General features: G+C 47.5%; 1 protein-coding gene across 5 annotated transcripts in view; it reads right to left on the bottom strand.

The window, feature by feature from the left end:
- Positions 1 to 23,335, bottom strand: part of LOC125957703 (tyrosine-protein kinase Src42A) — a 74,484-nt gene that overhangs the window by 2,814 nt on the left and 48,335 nt on the right. For all 5 annotated transcript variants that reach the window (XM_049690571.1, XM_049690569.1, XM_049690567.1 and 2 more), the window contains exons 3-4: positions 3,754 to 3,875; positions 3,489 to 3,652 (exon numbers count right to left, since the gene is read on the bottom strand). In XM_049690571.1, the coding sequence (XP_049546528.1) occupies positions 3,489 to 3,652; positions 3,754 to 3,875 (286 nt within the window). The remainder of the gene's footprint in view (positions 1 to 3,488; positions 3,653 to 3,753; positions 3,876 to 23,335) is intronic.

Below are 23,335 nucleotides of genomic sequence, written 5' to 3' on the forward strand. Positions count from 1 at the left end.
TTACTTCTCCACTCGGTTGATAACCTGGTGTCACCGTGCTATGCACTTGCTGATTGATGGGTGCTGATAGAGGTACGGCATTTGAATAAACGTTCGTTTCCGGTGCTTCTGGCTGGTAGCACGACGCTCGTGACGAGCGGGTTACTCCTCGTTAATCCCCTTTCAGCATCTTTAACAGTTTATTAGAATTTACTAAGGAACAGTTTCATTTTATTCGTTTCATTTTTACCCAACAACTCCATTACTGTAATCAGCTCAGAATATCTACCGCTCAGAGTATTCGCTTTATCGTTTTCATAAAAATGTGCAAAAAAGAGTGAGGTCGTTAAAATGAAACTGTTGCCCTTGAAAGATGCGATAAAGTATGCAAAACAAAGGCTCTCGACCGGGACCAGCAATAGCGTACACACAGCCACGGTGGTCCCAACCCTCGCAGGTAAACGTTTTCACAATGAGGAAACTGATTTATGCATCTTGCCTCCCAGGGAGACTCCGTAGCTGTGGAATACGGGCATCAAATGCACAAATGATTCTTCCTTTATTACCTCTCTACAATTCTCTCTCACTGTCCTTGGGGGACGCAAAAAGGTGGTCCTGATTGGACGTAGGATATTGATTTTTGTGATAAATTACCGTTCATTTATCTTTTTTTTTTTTAGCGGTAACATACGGCGCTGTGTAGCTGTAAAATCAATCGCAACCTGTACCCATTTGTCATTTTGCACTGAATGTGCAATTTGCAACTTACTACATGCTGCACATTTTGTTCCGTCACCTGTTTGGTGCTCGCAAAAGGAAGATCAATAGCATTGGAGCATGAAGAACAGAAAATTATAGTTACAGCCGCGATGCACATTCTCATAACGACGACTGTCTATGGAGAAGAACAAACATGCGGAAGAATATGTCGTGTGTTACCGACATTCGATTGACCTCTCTTCTCACCCTATAGTGGTGTGGTAGCGCTCTTGCCGTGATATTACATACGCTCTATGTGCATGGTTTCTGTCTCGACATGACAGACAACATATCAAGAAAGCGAAAAGTGTTTATGCTTTTGCCCTCTCATGGCATGGGGCTACGTTGGATCCCTATTTTAAACCACTTTATTGGACGAACGGTACAGACCGTACGCAGAAAACCATTAACCTTTTCAAGGATACAGCGAAGGACGCGCATTAATGGTAGCAGCTGTTTCGAAATTGAATTTCTGATTTCTTTCTCCTTTGTGCAAATGGTATAATATGTTGGAGAAGTGAGCTCTATTCTTCAACAATCGGAAGCCATTAGTACTAGGAGAATAATTGTTAAAACAATCGGTAAACAAAATCCCCGTCTTTGACGACACAGACCAAGAACACAGACCCATCGCGATCGCTGGTTGGTGCCACCGAGGCTGCAAACCCTCGCTGGTAACCGAGTGGGCGCTGCACAACAATCTCGCTTATCGAACGATATCGATGATGTAGAGATCGCACGCGGAATAGTAAGTAAATATCGCGCCATACACAACACTCATCACAGAACGGTTCATTCGTGGACGTGCACGGAATCTGTCGATGTGGTTAACAGAAACCGTTCAGGCGTAGGCTAGTGGAGTGAGTATCTCGCGGATTTTGTGTTTTTTTTTGCTTCGCCAATATTATTTGCCGTTTTACTACCTCGTGCTTTTGCACACGTCATTGGCTACCAAGGACGTCAGTGCGATCGATCTGACGATCGAGTGGCTGTACCGTTATGAAGTTAAAGCTTAAATGATTTCGTTATTGTAATGGGGGAGATGATTTACACTACACAAATTAGGTATACACTACAAAACGAAGCGAAAACTACATAAACAGGCACAAAATGGTTATCTTTCAAGCAATAAAACATCATTCAAAAGCGAGCGCGATTGAGGAATGTTGTTTTCCGAGTTTCGGGTATATGTACACTGGGAAGGACTCAGAACGACAATCTTACGAGCTTGCATTGGTTCGGTCTACGGGGGTTGACGAGGAGCGTATTGTGTAAAAGCATGGCACATAAACTGGACTGGTGGATGGGATAGTCAAAGAGTCGCACATTCGCCTCCCAACGGGATGCTTCGGAGCGAATGGAGGGCTATTTTAGTCAACAAACATTCCTCCTACCTCGAACAGTTGATAGTAACGACTTGACTGTGTGCAAATGATAGATCGGTCGGATAGTCAGATTTATAGCACGCCGCGACCGTGATCGACCGTCAGGATGATGATGGTGGTGGTGATGGTTAATATTTATTGAATGTGATCACGTGATAGATCGTAGCATTTAGGAATGTGCAACGTGAAAAGTGATGCCAGGAGGATACTCATCAGGAATGGGAAAATGTAGAACGATGAGATGAGTGGTTGATGCGATGATGCGAATGTGTGGTCAAGGGAAAGAGAGCATAGTGGGGAGAGCGGAAAGAAGGGTGCAAAAGAATGTAGCGAATGAACCGTAGCCCACCGTTGGACCCAGAGGTAGTGTTAGAGGAGAGAAAGAAAAGAAGAGAAAGAAAACATATCGTAGTTAGAAGAAAGCACGAAACCGAAGCTAGAGAAGAGAAGAGATGAGTGAGGCACGGATTTTGAACCGTCCTAAGCAGCAATGCCGCGAGGCGGGATAAACCAATCGGCTGACATGACACTCTTATATCTCAGCACCGGTGGATTCTCCATTTGCAAAACGTGCGCCGGCGACGACAACGATTAAGAAGAAATAGAAGTTTGACGTAAGGCCATCAACCGACAGCCACCACCTGCAAAAGTGGTCCGCAGCGGACTGTGGGCAGAAGATGTGGTTAAGGCAGCACGGACAGAGGACGAGTGGTGTGTGTCAAGTTTATGATTTTATCCTAATTGGATTTTTATTTTATGAAAAGCCAGCAGATTAGCCTGTCCGTCAGTTCACCTGGTCGCCCTCCCGGTGGGAGTATTGGGTATTAGGAGAAGAAGATGGAACCAACATTTTATTTGCTGGCTGGCTGGATGGCTGGCTGGCTGGCTGGCAACCTTCGCACGATTCGTGAATACAAGAAGAGAAAGGAAATTGATAGAGAACCAAAAATTTGCAACCAAAAAAAAACCGACCTCAAAACAAACCGAATACAGCAAACAGCAAAAGCCAATGTAACCATGACAACCATGCGCTGTGTGTGTGTGTGTGTGTGTGTGTGTTTGTCTAGATTCGCGACATGTTTGCGAGCCGCTTGGAGGAAGGGGGATAGTTAAAAAAACCAAATGTTGTCTACATTCCATACACTTAAATTCGGTAAATTTCCCGCAACTGCCGCGGCACACAACAGTGAAAGCTCGGAAGAAAGGCCAGAGAAGAGGCAGAAGAAGGCAGCAACAAAGTGTGACAGCAAAGCAGCAAACATAGGCTAACACACGACCGAAGGGAATCCCCCCGCCATGGCGAGGTCAGCGAGGAAGAGTGAGAACGGGCAACCGTCTGTTGACCGGCCAGTATGGGCCACTTACCTGTACGCACGGCTTGCACAGATTTACGCACAACCCATCGGAATCCTTCGAGTAGTGTTCGACCAGCTCTTGCAGTGTGCGGAATGTGGTTCGGCGAGCGATAAAGAATCCGCCTTCATCCAGCTGTCGGATGCGATAGTGTTTGACCGTGTCACCGTCGCGCACTAGAATGAAGAAAGAAAAAAGGTACACACATTAGAAATTGCAGATTCCCAAGGAAAGTTGCACTTGTGTTTGTGATCCGTTAGTGCGCATTGTTACTTACCGGAAAGCGAGTAGTCATTGTGGCGGCTTTCGGAGTCACGGATCAGGAAGGCGCCGTGCTCGTTTTCGGGCAGCAACAGCTTCTTCTCGGCCTCTATTCTCTTTATCTTGCGGAAGTACCATCTGCGGGAGAAAAAGAAAAGGCGAATAATTAGCACACTTCCATAGCAGCCTATCAACACTCTCCTGTAACCAGGGATATGTGTGTTAGCTAGCTCGCGTGTTACAGGGAATCCGACTTAAAACCAGGGTGCAGCAGAACATCCTTGCCATGGCGCAATCCCATATGACTGCAGCCCTTCTGCAGTGGATGGGGTGCAGAATGGAAGGCTAATTACAATGTGCCATGCAATCGAGACGTTCCTTAGCAGAGCCTGTCTATTTTGGACAGCACAACACTGACGCTGCCGCTGCTGGTGCTACCAGTTACGAGAGGATAGCCCGGATAGGTTTAGTTCGTCCATCGCTAACGGTGCTCCGTGGCATGATTGGTCCAATCACGCGTTTACACAAGTACTGCCGCCACCACCACGCCACCGTCAGGCCAGCACATCACAGCTTCATGCCCAGAAAGGAGAAGCTTATTATGAAGAAAGTGTATAATTACTCGCGACATGGGGCCCTCTCCGCGCGCCTTGTCAAGGCTTGACTAGGCCCTTTTCCTACATGGCAGCAGCCTAGGCTCACCACGTTTCCCGTATCGTACGCAAAACACACATTTCACCTGCCAGAGAAGGTGGGCCCGTGTTAGATTAGCGTCACTCGAAACAGCTTCCAGGCGGACAGGCTATCTCTGTGCAAGCCCCATGACAGCAATAGCAGCAGTAGCAGCAGCCCATCGACTGATGTTAGGCGTTGCTGGCTGGCACAAAACCGAGTGATATCGAGCGACTTTTGCGCCCCATCGGAAACGTCGGGTGTAAGCGAGTTTTCCATAATTGGCCCTGCGACACTCTTTTCATATCGAATTGCACGCAGGCCGATGGCCTTTGGTGCCGCCGAGAGAAGCTTCGTATTACCATCGATATCATAACGCTCGAGAGTGCTGGCAGCATGAAATGACATAAGCAGACAACAGCACTCGCATACCCCAAAGGAAGAGCTATTATAAGGGTATCGGTCACGAGTGGGTTTCGTTCGTAGCGGTGTACAAGCAACGCAACACTGAATGATGATGAAGTGTACAATCCCTTTACATGAAGGACTATACCTTTGATTTTCATACGAAAAACTTGTTGAGCAGCAAATGATTAACTCTAAATGAAGATTATGGGAGCTGCTTTAATTCCTATTTATAGCATATTATACGCTGGTGTTGTCTACACTGTGCGTCGAGCAGCAACAATAAATACGCGAAACTGTATCTCAACACGCATACGGCAACTCTCTATACGGTTAATAAGATCATTATCACTATCAACGATCGCTAGAATATTCAAATGCTCTACACATTTTACGAACTCTACCACAAGTATTGCCGCTGAATCCGGCGCCAAACGCTTGCGTGTACTATTGTGTACTAATCGGAGCTGTCCGATGAAAGCTGAACACCTGCCGAGCACGATAATCAATTCCGAAGGTTCCGTAACCATACCTAAAGGTGTGATGATCAAACGATTGATTCTTAATTGTTGACGCTGCTTCTCTGCATTAAACCAGTCACGATCATTGGGGAAGATGCAACCATGGCAATAAATCAAGCAAACACTGTATCATTCGCGTCGTAGCACGGAAATGGTCGCCCAATTTAACGCTCGAGAAGCGCAATCACACACATACAGATCGTGACCCAAGATGACGTGGTAATTCTTTGCACACGAGCGATCATGAAAGATCATCCCACAAATGGTGTAAATGGCAACGAAACAATTGCTCACTGCTCTCAGTTGCTTTGAGTTGCGTTTCTAACAGAAATGTACCGCGTGCGGCGTGACCGCAGCAGACTACCTGTATCGCACCCGTCGTCCCCGCAGAAACCAATTATTTTGCGATGTTTTACTCGAGCGGCAAGATAATGTAGCTAATTACAGTGCGCTGCCATTCCGGCATGGGGGCTCGGGTTTATAAAGTTTGTTGTTCGCTGGCGCCATGCAAACCAATTAAAACCACCAAACATTCTTTTGGTGTGCGATATCAAATGATGGCAAACAGCAAACAAAGAACAAATAAAAGTAATAGAAACAAACGAAACCCACATCGTGCAACGCAATGCTGATGACACTTTGCATCTGAACCGGAGGAGAGACCTACGCGTGTAAAAAATGAAATTGTTTGAAAACGACGTTCTGCTGATCGGTGTTCAAACCATTTATTAAATGAAACTTCGAGAATGGGCAAAACAATGATAAGTCGGTGGTGATGGCACCGATGTCACCGGCAGCATGTGTTTGCGATTTGATAACAAAATGTACACCAATTATACGGTGAATCGCTTCTAGCTCCAGTCATGGTGGTGGTGGTGGTGGTGGTGCCGATAAGCCGCCATCTTAATGATGGTGGATGCGACGCGTGCTAAGCGCGACACCGATTTGGAGGTGATGGAAATTTCCTAAGCTATTCACCCCTCGTTTTTCCGCCCGGATGAACGGTTGACTTTTGGTCGCAAACGAATGGAAACTTTCCACTTTTATCCAGAACAATTTCACGACCCAGGGAGTGTTCAGCTTGCAGATGCCTGATAACTGCCGGCAGTCGATAGGGGTGTTAGAGGGTGAGGTTCTCTTTCCCATGGGCTTTTGTGTTTTAAACGATCTGCAAAGCATTAATTGTGATAGAAAAAAAACATTACATTTGATTATTATTAGGCACGATTCCGGGATCGTTGCGTGATTGGCAACTGTTTTGGTCGGTGTTACCGACGATTTATAGACCCTCACACAACATTGCGATTCACTCTTTGCTCTTCGAAAGAGAAACAAAATATGTAGATAATCTCTTGTCACGGCTCAGGGATTTGCGCGGTATTGCATCATCAGCATCATAAAACTGAGATCCGCACTGAGATCATTCTCGGTATTTGGTGGCTGCGCAAATATTTTGATACTTTGTTGAACATTGTTTTGCTTGACAAGCGCCATGCTTTAAGATTACCCTTGGGGTTTGATCGTTCTGTTTTGAATTCCTGCGAAAACAGGTAGCAATGTAAGTATCCGCTTGACGCAATTCATCTTTGGAACGAACAGTGGCAAATATGTGAACAATCCTTTCCTTCCTTGCGAGGTGTAGGAGTAAAAAGATAAGTGAAACTTCAACACATCATCGATCGAAATTGTGCGTAGTAAGATGGAAGGAGGAACAAAAAACCGAACATGACAGACGAATTCCAGGAAAGGGAAACGGATGAGAATGAACATGAAAGAAAAAATGTACCGATCATCCGGAATAATTGAATTTTGATCGACGAATTCAACAGACGAAATAGGGAGATCGTCGATTCCGTTGTAGATCTTATTTTCTGCAGCAATTCTTTTAGTAAGATTTTTAATTCGCTAAAGAAGTTCGATAGAAATTTTAAAAACTAAATTTGCTTTAGTTAGTCAACTTTTTTTTTGCACAGTTGATTTATTAAGATACTAATACTTTGACGAATTGCAAAATGCGTAATAGAAGAAGCAATCATCTATGAGCCAAAAACCCGTTCGGGCGGTGGGCAATACTGCTATACCAATCTACCGGAATCTGCGAGCAAATTATATATAATTTGGCGGAACACAGTTGAGTAATCATAAATAGATATTTCACCCCGATCAGCAGCGGCGGCAGCAGCAGCATCATCATCATCATGCGATTGCGATTCGACAAACCGCACATCCGTTATGTTGCGCCAAAAATAAGAGCCCCAAAACACGCTCCAAACAGATGTGACTAATCGCAAAAAATGTGATCATGACTGCTCGGGAGGGAACACGGATCTCTCGCTGCTGCTAGACGGTTGATCCGGTTGCGTCGCTTTGAAAGCAATTTGCAATCTGGAAGCGGCAGCAACAGCAGCAGCACCCAAGCATTCAGTAGACGAAGGACAGCACGAAGCAAACGTAACGGCATCCCACCCCCCAGCAGCAATTCTCATTATTACTAATTGAACTTTGCACAAATCTCCAAAACATTTTATGGTCGCATTTATGGTCGCGTGGTGGTTCAACAAAAACGGGGTTTTGATTTAACGGCGCGATTAAATACCCCAAGTGGTTCGCGCTCGCACCAGTCGCGGTCCTTTGTCATCGTAGTAACTGCACTGCTAGGACTCTCTAGCGCTCGAAAGATGAATTACATTCGCTCACGCAAACGATGGTTCTGGAGCCGTGGAGTGGCTTCGTGCCGCCGAACGACGCTTTGTGCACAAAACGTCCTTCACAGCGTGAGAGGTAGTCTGCAAACTATGCGCCATCAAAGCCATGAATCAGACAACACATCATCGTGGCTGTCAGATTTAGAAAACCTCAACCAAACTAGCGCCATCGTATCCATCATTGCAGCCGCCCATTGAAATGGTGTAGCAAATTATGTTGGAATACCTGATGCCATGAATCGCACATCATATCGTCCACAGTCGGTTGTTGATTCGCAAAACTTTGGTGGGCCACAGCAAAACCGAAAGAATTGCCGGACGACCATGCAACAAATAATTGCCACACGATACACTCGTGTGCTGGCTTGGGTGACAGGCTGGCTGGGCGGCTATTGTTGGCCACTCGTTTGTTCTCCAACATTCTGTTTGCTTGCTGCCGCAACGGCCACGATCTACTTTCTGGTGCAAGCGAGGCGCGATATAATTTGATTTGGCACAAATGTGATCCATTTATTGGTGGACTGTGTGTGGACATCTTCGCGCCACTTGCCAACAGGTGGTGTGCTCTCTATCAATGAGGGGGATAGGGAGCAACCAGACGAGGTGAAGCGAAACGTGAAGCTTTAATTATGCACGACGACCTTTTGCATGATACGAGGGGTTGGTTTCGCGTACAAGAATTATGAATTATTGTGACAACCCTGCTACATGGGGACGACCTCGTTTTGTGTTGTCCACGTGGACGTTGTGACTAATGGAGCTCATGGCGGTGCTGCTGCTGCTGATGATGATGATGATAAAGAGCTTCTTCGCGCGTACGCGCATCGGAAGGTGTGTAATGCATGAGCAGAACATACATGATTCGTTCGTTCCGAGCGAGCCTTAGCCGTGTGTCACTCTGTGCTGTGTCACGGTGGCCGCGTATCATTACGTTGACCTTCCACTGCACCACATCCCGTCAGTTGTGGGAAAAGGTTTCGCCTTCTACACCATTGTACACGGCGGACACGACGGGACCGGGAGGGAATTATGACGATCAGAACAAAATAAAGGAAATGAAGGGTTTATGATGTTTTTTGCCCCGTTGTCACTTGCATTACATCGTAGCGTCGTGCGATTGTCGTACGTGCGAAATGGACTAGGCCAAGCTCACTAGCAACTACAATACAATGTATGTAATTGATGATAAATCCACGATTTATGCTTGCTCCATTAAATAATGGCCCATCGGTGTGTGTATCGTTGTTCACATGTAAATCGAGAGAAGCTTAATTAATTGAATAAGAATAGGTTTCAGAAATTATAGACAAAAATGACACATTTTGCTCTGTTACTATTGTTACATTCTGAATGAACAACAGAATAATGTTCTCGAGGTTGTTTGGCGCGCTCAAAATTTTAATTATCAACACGAGAATCGCTTTTATCGGTGTCCAAACCGTTTGATTACACTGGGAACACACGTTACATACACACGAGCGTGAAACAAAAACAGTGTAACAGTTTCAAATTCTGTTTCTGTTAACGTAAACCAGACCAGGTCTAGGGGAAAAACAATCAAACTTCCTTCCATGGCGGTTCCACGGTTTCTCGATAGCGCAAATCAATCAAATGGGCGCTCTCCTCTGTTATTATTAAGTTCAGGCAGGCAACCGAGCTGGAAGGCTCACCAAATCGGGAAAGCCAATAATCAACCTCCGCCTTCCCATCGTACTACCCTCGTTCTATCGAGCAGCAGCAGTAGCAGTATCGCATTATTAGCGCCAAAGCGCTACTAGTGACGTGTTCGTCCCGATCCGGGCATGAACGAGGATGATCCAGCTCAATCGGATGGTTATAATTAAGGGGAGGGGGATGCCTCCTCCAAAGTCACATTTTCAACCACGTTTCATTCGACAATTTAACTGTAGGCGAGGGCTCTGCGGCTGTGTGTGTATCAACATTAGCTTCTGAGCAATTCTTCTCAGGGTTGAGAAGTCTCCACCGAACCGTGTGCCTATAGAACTTCTTCCCAGGCAAACACGCGTTTGTGGTTAAAGATGCGTCGTAAAATCGTGCATTAGATTAATCTCATCCTCCCATGGTTGGGAAAGCCATTGAATGGGGGGTCTCATGATCACGATCACGGGAGCTCGCTCACATGTATACTTACAGTGTGTACTCCCCTTTGGCAGTCGGTTTTAATCAGCAAATAATGCTTGATGCATTATGTTAAACCAAACAGCCGTTGCAGGCACGTTGGCGTGCACACGGAGCATTTGTTCGATGATTGGCTTTCTACTGGAGCGGAAGCTGCATGTGATTAGCCACCAAAACGTGCTGTTTTTTTGTGAGTTTTACATTTTAAAAGCAAATGAAAATGATCAACCGAAATGATGCACAATACTCGACAGAACAAAGCATATTAATAGAACTAAAATGTGGCAAACTTTTCTTTAACTGATTGAAGACAGACTGCCATCTGTCATGTTTCGGAATATGAAACGGAAAATCCCAGATAAGGTCTAGAAGTGCACAGTTGTGCAGCGATTGGCCCTACTAAGACCCTTTATATAGTGATCGTGAAAGTCACATAAAAGATCTGTTTGAGCACCTCATCGGCGCTATGATTGCATTCAATACTCTTTCTTTAAACGCAACTCTTTCGCCATAACTCCTTCCTCTTGCCCGAATAACAAGTGCATTTAATGCAGTGCGCGCTGTGCCGATGTGTTTTATCGATCCATTCAGTACCAGCGGCCATTTGATCTGCAACTTTATGATGCTACAGATACAATTGACAATGCGCCATCCATCTTGCTCGATGGATGTTGGCGATAGCTAGGACCTGTTTCCTGCTGTTCCTAACGTTTCTAATGATCAGGATCGCAGGACCAGCTATGTGCTTTCCAGAGATCTCTCTCACATAATCTTTATACCAAGTGAGGCAGCGAGTGCTAACAAGGTAGTTAACCGATGGCCGCAGTGAGATAAATTTAATGTCCCATTTGCAGCCAGAAAGTAGAGCATTAAAGAGTGTTTTCAAAAATCTCCGTCGCACCATACTCATTAACGGAGGAATCCAACTGTCCTACATGTTGACGACGAGTGTCTTAAACATCGTGTCTCCAACAAGCGATCCTGGTGGTGGTGCTCATGAGAAAAGCAAACGATGCATTCGCACCTTCTTCAACAAACATGCTCACGACCAATATTGTGATCAAACAACATGGCCGATAGGAACCAGAACCGAAGAGATATACCGTGATGGCTAACGAGTAAAAGGAGGAAACGCGCTTGTTTGCCGATGTCGTTATGCTACCCCATCCGCACACACACACGTACACACACGCAGAGAAGAGAGATCCAACGCTGAGTGCTATCTTCCGCTCAAAATCTTCTACTTCACTCCACTCCCTAAACCACCACCGACGATCGCAACGACAGCAAGGGGATGATGGCAATGCGTCGATAGATGGAGGGAAAACAAGAGAAATGAGTTGACCAACCGTTGGTTCGGTCGACGGTTGGCGTTCTTCTCGCCAACGGCGTTGTCTCCGTGGCCAGCGAGAAAACTAGGTTACGTTCACTTTCCTTCGTACACCCATCCCTCCCGTCTGTCCGAGACAGTCCCTGGTGGTAGCGACAGGACTGACCACGGGAGCAGCACGTTAGCAGCGGCACGTGCGGGATCGAACCAATGATGAGTTTCCGGCCACTCAACTTTTATGTTGTTAATGCGCACGCGCGCTCGAGTTTGACAACGATTAAGCGCTGGATTGAATTGAAACAAAATCAAAATATCAACGAAATTGGCTCGCATTTTCGGAGAGCAGCACAAACACACCGAATGCAATGCAGCGAGTGGTTCCCGGGTGGCAACTGCATCGCCATATTGCCCTCAGGCAATAAAGAAAGTCGCGTTGTCTCAGCATCGATAAGGATCGGGGGGTTTTTGCGAAGTTTTTGGCGCATACCGGGCTCTCAGAAACATACCGACAGCTTACATTGCTCTACACCGTTTGCTTGCTGCTTCCACAAACGTCTCTTATCTTAACCGCGAGGCAAAAGCTGAGTTAAATAACGACATCTTTCTTCTCGATCGACCTCCTACGAGACCTCTAGGAGTCTAATTGCCCGAGAATTACAAACAATTTGCGGGCGACTTGTAAAAGGAGAACAGTTTAGTTGGAAGATGCCCGCCGGTGCTACTATCAGCTCCGTTAGATCGGTCCATCCAGTGGCCGAGGAAGAGACAGTAGGTCGGTCGCGTGGCCAACCCCCTAACGTGGTGGTGTTCACCACTTCACTCGACCGACCCCGCTACCGGACACAACGCTAGAATTACACAATCGTAAGCAATACGTGAACGTGAACGTGAGTCTGAGCGAAGCCGCCTGAAGAAACGCAAACTCGTCGACTGGGTCACCGACGGCAAGGCGCCAAAGACAACATGCGTGCACAGTCGTCTGCCTCTTACCACCCCATCGCCGGCGTCGTCGTCGTCGTCTCTCGCTCTCTCGATCCAATCAGCGCAGCGAGGATCGTAGCGCGAGTTCACTGCACGCGAACGACAACATCGCACGCGAACAAAATACCCATTTTCGTTCGAACAGTCTGCGTGTACCGTCAGAGTTTGTAAGGAAAGAAATAGGCCATTCGGGGAGAAGAGGTTCATGCGTTCTTCTTCTGCTGGAGTTATCAGCATTACCGCCGCCGCCGCCGCCGCCGCCGCTGCCGCTGGTCTTGATATGGCATCGTACCATTAGGAGATGCCGTCGCTACGAAATCAGGTTAATGCGCAATGCTCCAAACTCCAACCAACGATCAGAGATCGTTACACACAAGTAATGACAGGAGGGAAAAAGCGATCGACTTTGTCTCGTAGCCGCGAAAGGTTCGTCGCTTGTGCTAGGGGACTGAAATCTTTCGACCAACCGGCGACGATTTATATCGATTTGTTTGTTTGCGACGCGAAACAAATCGATCAAATGCGTCGAGGAAGAAGCTTCTCGTATCGTCCAAGATCTCGTCCGTATTCAAATGCGAAACAACACAAACAACCTTCTCAGTATCACTCCAATAGTGTGCATCTTGCAAAGACAAAACGGGAAACAAAACGAAACGATCGCTGCCCCGATCAAGACAAGACAAGTTGCCGTTGTGCCTGGTCTCCCCTGGAATGATGGTAATAATTTCTCCCGAAGAATTTCTCATCACCACTCGTCCCCTGTCCGGCCGGCCAGCAGGCCAGCCGTCCATGTTCACACCCTACGACTGACGCCACAGGCAACGGCACACTGCTGCGTGAAAGCATGGCGCCACCCCCCGAGAGAGACACACGAGATGGTCGCGCGTTTGTTCGCAATAAAAAAAAAAAACAGCTGGCGCTCTTCTGCGGATCCGGATCGCGAGGTAGTACCACCAACGCCGGGCAGCTGATTGGCGCCCTCCCCCTCCCCCTGTCTTGCACTCCGAAGGACGACGCCTCATTCGTAATTTCTTGTAAATGATACCTCCGCGCGTCGCGCGGTGGTGCGACGGTTTGACGGTCTGCCCAACGAGGGAGGGAATTGTTCGCGACGACCTCCAATGCATGCAGCACACCATCACCACAAGATCGCCGTCTTGAGGGGGTTCGATCGAACGAACGAAACGCTCTCGGGGTAGAGAGCTAGAGCGGAGTTCACTCTGATGCTGATCTGATATCGCCTGGAGGTCGGGATCGATGGAAGAGAGGACGAAAAAGCTGGCGCCACCGAGGGAAGCGGATTTGTTATTCACTTAGCCACTTTTTGTTGCCATCACACCTCAGGGAGCGAAAGAGATGACGTTGAACTAATTCCATGTGTGTGTGTGTTCCCTACGAAGAATCTATTATCTCGTCATTTTTTACAAATCATTTTGCCGTCTGCATCTGGCCTAGAAAAGGCGGTTTTGCTTCCCGGTAGCTTCTACCTATTATTATCATCATCATTATTGTTGCGCATGTTCATTATCAAATTTATGCAAACACGATGACCGAGAGATGGCACAACGGGGTTCTTGCAGCTAATAAGCCTCGACCCAAATAGGCAAGCAGGAGAAAGCTACGATCATACGAGAGGTACAGATCGTGTACCGGCGCACGATGACGGTGACGGATGCGTTTTTATATTTCAATTTATCGCTCTCCAGCTGCGCTTCGCTGTGAGGCGTTATAATTCGCGTCCCAAGAGTGCAACTAGAAACGAGAACGATAGAAACCTACTATTATAATGCCATTACCAGAGGCAATAGCCTCCTACTTGTAGCCCGCTTTAGTGTTGTTGCACCATTTTCCTTTCCTTGAAGGTGTTTCCACAAAATGAGAATATTTTCGTTGTGCTAACGACACCGTCATAACGTAATTGTCATATCCATATACATTGATGTGGGTATATGTGTTTAAAATATAATTTCTGTTCTTGATTTCCTGCCAAAATTTCATTAGATTTGGTCCATTGTCTAAAGTATTCGTTTCATCGGTAAATGAAATTTTCCGAATAGATAAAAGTCACACGATACCAGAACAGGTGAATACGGGAAATGCTTTATCGATAAAATGCGATAAAATGTAAAAAAACAACATTACTAATGAGCGTCTTCGATTCTTCGATATTCACCCAATTGGTTGTCACGGGATAGGCAACAATCACCATAAACGTGTTGCATCGATTTAAATGTTTCCGTAAACGTTATACCGAGTTAAAAACAAAAATTTATATTGTTCGATGCTCATTTTTGTATCGACCACAAAAACATGCTTTACTCTAGACGCAATAACTTTGCTTCCAATTGACCAAATTTCATGAAACTTTGACGGGAAATCAGGAAAGGATTTAGGATGAAAAAGTCTTGTTGACTTTGCGACAGACCGTATATATTATTTATTTTTTTTTAATAGATATGATACTTTCGCTAGTGCATCAAAAATTTCCTGTTAATGTGTAAACATCCTAACATGCGCACGCGTCGATTTGGCTCGATCACAAGGCGTTGCGATGCATTGCGCGTTACACAATCAGCAGCAGCAGCAGTAACACAATTCGCGCACAAGCAAATTGGGACGCCTCGGATTACTTGGCGCCGGACGAACGGCAACGAAAGAACTAATAAGCCATCCATTGACCCATTAATCTGTTGCGATTTTGTGCGAAATCTTGAATTGAATCTGTGTGTTGATAGACCTGGCGCTCGGCGTTTACCGACGGCCAATATATGCAGACGATACCGACAGCACTCGAGACTCGAGCGCGAACACTTGTGCGAAACACTTTGCAAAGGTACCACCATCGCATCGATCGTTACGATCGCTGTACTCTTGCTGTATAAGTAGCCAATCGAAACCACGATGAGGGAGGGAGTGCTATCGAGTATTGCCCGACTCCGACAAGCGATTTTCCATGTGGCGAAACGGGCTTCGTGCAAAATCATCATCAACAGCAGCAACAGCACCGTGGTAGCCTCCAAACGCACATGATGCATGCGCTTCGGCATGCGCAGCAGTGCACTCGTTGCTGCTGCTGCAAGGTAGTCTCTACCTCTAGTGAAGTGGAGAGCGGAGAGTGTTGCATAACATTCCATCGGGCGGATAAATTTATCAACTTGTCACCACCATTGTCGTCATCGTCTCTCGTGCTTCGCTGGCGTCTTCCTCGCTGGTCCGCGCGCCCAGATAGTGGGATATGCAGCGGCGACTGTAGTCACGCATCGTGGTGTTTGTCGTATTGCATATGACCATTGAGTGCGTCGTGACTAAACTACGATGCGAGGGCTTTTCCCAATTTAAATCGAAGAAGAAATCGAATGACATTTCACGGGGGCAGTCAACTATTGTTTCTCCCCAAAAATTTCATGTTCTGAGATAAAAAAAAACCGGTTTTCGGAACCGTTCTTGGACAACGTTCTACGACGACGACGACGACGACGACGGCCAGTGGGTAATTCCCGTGCGATCACACAATTCCCAGGAAATCCCAAGTATAAGTGACTTTTAATGATCGTGCGGGGACGATCGAAAACCATAGCGTAGACGACCTCGCACAAACGATCGTCGTTCATCGACATTGTAACGCCGAGATGATCGAGAACCATGATGATCTCGAGTGGCCATTGATAAAATAGTTTTCTGTTTCACCTTCAACTAAACCTTCGCTACGCCTCGTGGCCCCGCTGCCGCTGCTGCTGGTGCTGCTGGTTAACAGATGATTTCTCCGCAATCAACATTGAGGGGATGGACGCGACAATATTTCCTATGAATCATCAACTCGTTCACTCACAATTAGCGGTACAGTGCGATGGAGAAGCTACTGCTGCTGCTGCTGCTGCTGCATCGTTGCGCTTTAAGGTTACTGATGATCAACTCCTCCCGGTTAGGTATTCTTACCTCCGGTGTAACTGTGTAAAGGCCATCGGCAGTGTTTGTGTGTGTGCGCGAGCGCCGTCAGAGGCAGTTATATCCAACGAGTACCGAGAGACGGGCGGATAATGTGATGTGTTTGGTTGAGGCTCACGACTCACGATCAAGTAACAACAATAGTAACCACCACAGGTGGAGAAGCCGAACCGCACCGCCGCCTAAAGGCCGCTCTCCGGTCCGGAGAGAAGGTTTATGCTTTGAAAGTGAAACCGAAACGAAACGGAGTGCGCGCGGTGCCCATGGTGCTGGCTGGCTGACTGGCTGGCTGGTGGCTGGGTGTCTAATCACCTCCCGAGGCACGGAGCGGCCCCTGTGGTGTGGTGTGGTGTGGTTTGACCTTCGCGCGGGTGTGGTTGACGTGCAGGAAAAATTTGTGCAAAATTCTCACGCACACACACCAGAGGTTCGGTTGTTCGGTCGCGCTTTGGTTTGGCAGAAATTGGAACGACCTTCACGTGTGTAACGTCGTGCGCGAAACGATATCGCCTCCGAAAGCGTTCGAACGATTCGTTGACCTTCTCCCGCAAAACGGGGCCAACACTTGCAGCGCTTCTAACTAGATGGAACCACCGTTCGGCCTCCACAGTTGAAGGGCCGCCGGTTTCGCTAGCCATTAGCCGGTCTGCCCGATGTGCCCGGTATCGCTTACACCGGGGAGGGGGCTGATGGTTTCGTAAAATAATTTTAATTTGAAATTCCCTCATCATTCCCGCCCGTGAGCGCGTTTCTTCTCGTGCGATGATTTATGTATTTCCGACCATCAGTCCGGCGTCCCATCCCGTTCCGTCGGCCTTTGCTTTCCCCGTTCGTCTCTCCAGAAAGGTGTACCCCGCGTGGAGGAAGGAAGCATAAAAATGAAAGTTATTGACATCCGACAGCAGCCAGTCTCTGGCCAACCAGTTTTGTTTTCCGCTAACTGCGCGACGAGCTGCCGCGACTGTTGCTGCTACAGGTGTAATCGGCTTCACTAGAGCCGAGAGAGCGAGATTGATACGCAGTTGGGGAGTTGTTACAGGCCGAACGTTGATGGTTGAGAGTTGATGTGTTTCCTTCCCAAACACCAGACCATCCCCGATCTGGCCACCGAAAGTCCATCGACCTCTCATCGACGAGGTAAGGGATTTTTTACATTTATTGCAATCGAAGCCACGAATCGGGATGCTTCTCTAAATTTAAATGTTAAAGAATTTTCTTTTTCTAAAACGTTTCAACAAAACCATTGAATGGTCGCTTCCCTATACGTTCTGGATGACATGCAGAGGTTGATGAACTACGTTGAACTTCGCGCTAAAAGCTCAACGCCCATAACATAATTTACTCGCGATCGCCAACAACCAACCAAACCATCGTTCGCTTGATCGTCGCAGCGCGATCAGTTACCGATCACGAGATCTTCCGATGGGCTGTAAAGGCTAGGGCTAGCAGGGTGGAGCCCAGTTTGGCATATTTTACCGGCCATTTCCGCCCCCTTTCTGCATACCAGCACTCGAACGCGATCTCCCTCCCATCTCGCGTCAATCATCTCTCGCGTTGTCTTCTCCTTTCGCTGGATGGTGCGCACTGGATCCGGATCTCGGATCGTCAGCCATGGTGCTGCACCACGCGGCCCTAAACCACAAGCTCCGGGCACGGGCACGGGCACGGGCATTAGCGGTGGAGAAGCAATCAAGACACGCATCGGCATCGATAAATATGCAATAGATAACTAATAACGCTTTGCTCGCGATCTACTCGCACATAGTTTGTTGAGGCCGGATGCCGACGCGACCACCAGTCGCCGCCATTCCCCCTGGCGTCATCGTCAACACCGACCAGACCAACCAACCGACCAACCGACCAACCGACCAACCGATCGATCGATCTTCACCACACCTAACGTACCCAGCGCTGGAATGTCCAGTGACAGGCCCACATTGGAGCAGGATCTACAAGAAGGTCGCTATTTTTAGAGTTGCATTTTTCTAATTAAAATACAACGTCGCACACACACACACCCAGTCGATGCGTCTTCCTAGCTGCGTCATGGCAGGAGACGAAGTCGTCGCCGTCGTCGCCGTCTCTGTTCACCGGATCTCTCGGCATGAAGCATCAACGGCAACGACGCAGAGGAGAGCGAGGCACAGGAAGTGTGCGCAGCGGACGACACATAACTGCATGTTTATAGTTGATGATAATTAAACTGTTTTTTATCTGCATCACTTCACCACTGGATCGCCGCTCGGATGGTGCCAGCTTCTTGTTTGTCCCACCATCTGCTGACGAGCCGCGCGCCGGAGCCGTGCCCGTCCCCCTTTGAGAAGCTCGGGATGGTTTTTGCTCATTGGCTCGGACCTCGGACCATGGTGTCCATTGGCGCGTTTGTGCGCGCGCTCGCTCGCTTGCTCGCGGGCTACATCGAAGAATTATGTCCATTAAATGAAAGATTAGCCATTCCAATGGTCGGTGGTTCGTCGCCACCGCAGCACACACACACCTCTTGCCTTGAAACTCCATCTTCTCCTTCTGGCGATCTGGCGACACACAAAACACCATACTTTTGCGGTGTCACGAAGCATTGCAATGATTACTTCTTTCTCTCTTTTTCCCCGGCGTTTTGCTAGTGCTAGAAATGCTTCCTCATCCCTACATCCTGGTTTGCGCACTGGCATGCCGCCGTCCCGACTCGACCTGAGGTAGGTTTCTAATTACCGATTGGTGCGAGAGAGCGATGGGGTGTTGGATGGCTGGCCCTGAATATAAGGGAGGATGGTGATGGTGAGGCCTTGTATCCGCAATTCGAGCAAAGGAAGCACAAGAAATATGATTTGATGAAAGGATTCTATTAATAGCATTCGAACGCGTCAGGCTGGACGGACAACCCAACGGGGCGAACGGTATGGTTCACCGTTCGATTGATCGCTTGATCGATCGCTCAAGACAGTGGATGATCACCGCATCACGGTGGCATCGAAGACAGTAGTCTATTTTTAGCATAAAACCGTGTGCTTGCACGAAGACCTCACTACAAACATGGTGTTCGTTTGGTGCATTATCGCGGTACACGCGGTATGTTCGTTAAAAGCCAGTCCCCCTGCCCCTCGCGTCGCGATCGTAATGCCGATGATAGCGATGTCTGTTATGGAAAGTTGTGCAGACGCAGACATTGATTGGTGTCGTCCTACATTGTCCATCTTGACACCTGGTTGCAATGTGGCGCAACTACGATGAATGTGGAACGATATTTATAGTCATTTCACTCTAACTGTTTCTCCTGATCGCATCAATCGGTTTCTGATGCGCAATCATGTATCGATTGACGCTTACCAGACAGCGTCAGAAAGTGTCTTGAAACGTGTAGTGAGCAGAGCAGATGAAGCAAACTTACCTGGAAAGAAAAACAAAAAGAAATAAGAAAATATTAGTTTGATTTTTGTCACAACGCTGAATCATTCTGTTACAAAATATCACTCTCAATCGTAATGAAGGGCGAATGTTCGATGAAGTTAATTAGAGTTCGACTATTAATTGGGATGCGTCAATTGGTTCGGCAAAGCATAGCGCACCTCACACGTGTGGTTGATGCTTCTACACTTCCTAGTTCTATTAACACCTTTCGTAACGGAGCAGACAACCATTCATGCGATCTGCAACACCCGGAAGGTTCCCGGAAAAAAAACGTGAAATGAATCACGGAATATGATTATTCCGAAGAGAGGTTTGCTTCCTTTTATTAGCTTATTCATATTATTTGAAGTAGGTCACAAAGGCAAGCAGTACGGAAGATGAGCAAGTAGCACATCGTTAGTTGAGGTCTGGAAAACTCTTGAGTTTAACTTTAATGTGTAACATCGGTTGCCAAAACGAAGATGTCAAATCTGAGAACGTATTGAAAAAGGTATGAATAGCTGATTGTTATGCAGGAGAAAAGAATCTTCCATGGTAGAATATCTCATATTCTATCCAGTAATCTGAACTCAATTTTATTATGAATCTGTTTGCATTAAGTCCAATTACATCTGTTGACCGTTTCGTGCAATCGTCCATCATTTCTGCATGCTTTTGAACCATTTTGAAAACATGTCACTAGCTGGTTACATTACATAACGCTGCACTTCCACTGCTTCACCGCCACACATTGTATCGACGCGATGATCGTCGTCATAATAAAACTATTCTTAGACCAACATCAGGCTACACGCTTCGCTACTAATATGGCGCTATTAATCTTGCTTCCCGGAGAGCCGCCTCCCTTTCGGGCCCAGTACCGCGCTCTGCTATGCCTTGAAGTTCATTTGCCTCCCGGTAGTTATACCACGCCCGCATGCACACACACAAACACACGTGATCCTTTTTGCGGTGCACCGCGATCGTTCTTTCGATGGGGAAGGGGTGGTTGAGATTATATTTACGATCGTCTTCTTCTTCATCTTTGATCGTTATAATTCGATACGCTCGCCGCAACTAATTCTTATGCTTGCTATTCGAATGGAGCGAAACCAGCGAAGAAGAAGCCCGATGCCCCAAGATGGAGAACGTCCTCCGGCCTCTCCTGTGTACCCCTCCCTCCCCGTCCCATCTCGACGCACGTACTTATAAATTATGATTCGTTTAATGTGATTTGATGCCTTGAAGGCGTCCACAATGATAACACGAACATCGTTCTACTCCTTTTACGCTCTCCATCTGTAGGGAGAAAAAAAAGGAGAGAAACAAAACAGAAACATGAACGCAACACGAACGCATCCGATCGGCACAATGATCCTTGACCGAACGGAGCGCGAGGAAAGGAAAACCAAGCAACCAGCGACGACGACGACGATGCACAGCAGCCACACCACAGAACGCACACGCCATTCTACACGCCGGTGGAGCGTCAGGAAAATAAGGTACACAAAAGACTTGCCCAGAAGCCAAACAGCAAGCGACGAACCCTTTCCTCCTGCGGGCTCGCGGACGCGATGCTGGCTGACAACTGGTTTGCACCGGCCCTCAAAGTATGTTTATTGGCCGGCGCCCTTCCCTTCCCTTCCCTTCCCTTTCTCTTGTCTCTCCACGCTTGTCTTGTCCCGTGGCTCTTTGTTGTGTTGCATCGTGCATCGGGTGCTGCTGCTGCGCATCACGCGAGATGCCATCGATGGCATAACTTCACTTGCCTGATTGCCCTCTTGCCCGCGGGATCCCGCTGGATGTTGTGATACTGTTAGCTCCGCATCCGGAAAGCGGCGACGGTCTGGTTTAAACGGTGGTGTGTGAGAGATGAGAAACCTTACAACAAAACCGGACCGAATCTGTTTTGCCATTGCATAATAACACACCACACCAGGGGGAGGGCCAAAGAGTGAAGGGGTGTGGTGGTGTCGCGATCGGTCGGTCGGTTGGTCGCGGTCATCTCGTGCCGACCACATATGCTGCGCAGCATGCATCACGATAGGGCAATGGCACTTCGTGGTGCATAATGGCAACGATGACAATAACAACAACAACAACAACAACAACAACAACAACAACAACAACAGAAACTACATGATTGCCGTTAGGCACGTCTCTGTCGTGCCATGATCACTAACAACAGCAGTAGCAGCAGTTGTCGAACATTAACGTTGCCAGAACGAGACTCATAGAAACGAAGCCATAACAAGCGAGGATGCGATTACAACCGAAGCAGAAGGAAAAGCAGGCGTCGCCCTGTTTCGATTGGGTGGAATTTTCAGGAAAGCAGAGCACAAAGGGCGCCACATAAGCGATCACGCCATTAATGTACCATAGCCGGGCCGGGATTAGGGTCGCGATCGTCGCCGCGATCTTCATTAGAATAAAATTCCCATTCAAACCTCACCGGACGACCGGACGAGCAGCGCAGCCTGTTCCTGGAGAGGAATGTTCCGCCCTCGTCGGTCGTTTCGATTCGATGCAACGATGCAGTAGGCCGGGAATTGGGATTTGGTTTTGGTGTTCGATTATTAGCATAAAATATTATGCACCGTAACACGCTGCGTGGTGATTAAGCCGGCACCACACTCGCCGGTGAGCTTCGTTTTTGTTTCCGGGTTTCGGTTTCCCGCCGGAGATTTATTGTGACCGAAATGGTCGAAAAATGAAGCAAAAAAAAATCAAACAAAAAAAAACAACACCTGCTGGAAAGAGAGGGTGTGTTCATGGACTGAACAAATGTCATATTTTTACCACCAACCGCGAAACGGGGAAAGTATCGCGGGGAGGGGGTTTAGGAAAAATGAAGATCACGAAGAACTGGGCCGCCATCCGATGATCGTCCTCTCCTCTTTCTCTTATCAATCGTTTAACACGCTTCCAAGAGGAACAGCAGGACCGTTCGCCAAGAATGAAAGTAATTTCTTTAACCTACATATGCCCACCAAGAGGGGGATGCCGGTGTGCAGCAACCACCTTGGACGATTAATATCCGCCAACTGCCATGATGATGCATTGCTACACAAGTAGAAGACGCCTGTGCTAGTGGCGTGTCAGTCGTGTTTCACTTACAACGAATGAGCAAGCTTTCAAGACACACAGACATGACGCGATCGTGGTGGTTAAATGTGGGTTTGAATGATGTGATTTGATGAGTTGAAAGCATCGCAAGATCATCGTGAGTTCGCTTGCCGCAGCAAGATAACAAATCGCTCTTTCGCGCTACCACCGCTAGCACACATTCGATCCAGAGGGCAATTTAGGAAAGGAAAATGCCATTAAACTTCATCAGTTTCGAACATTGCGCGACGTCAGCAGTCGTGCCAGAATCAATCAAAAAGAGGGTGCTGCTGCTGCTGCTGCCGAGAAATGCAGCGGCCCTTCTGGCGAGGAGAAAACGCAGCGGAGAAACGGTTTTCTCTCTTATGCTCAATGTCGTTGAGTGATTGTTCGAATCATTTCGTAATG

Source organism: Anopheles darlingi, chromosome 3 (assembly GCF_943734745.1).
Source record: "Anopheles darlingi chromosome 3, idAnoDarlMG_H_01, whole genome shotgun sequence".
NCBI classification, from domain to species: Eukaryota; Metazoa; Arthropoda; class Insecta; order Diptera; family Culicidae; genus Anopheles; species Anopheles darlingi.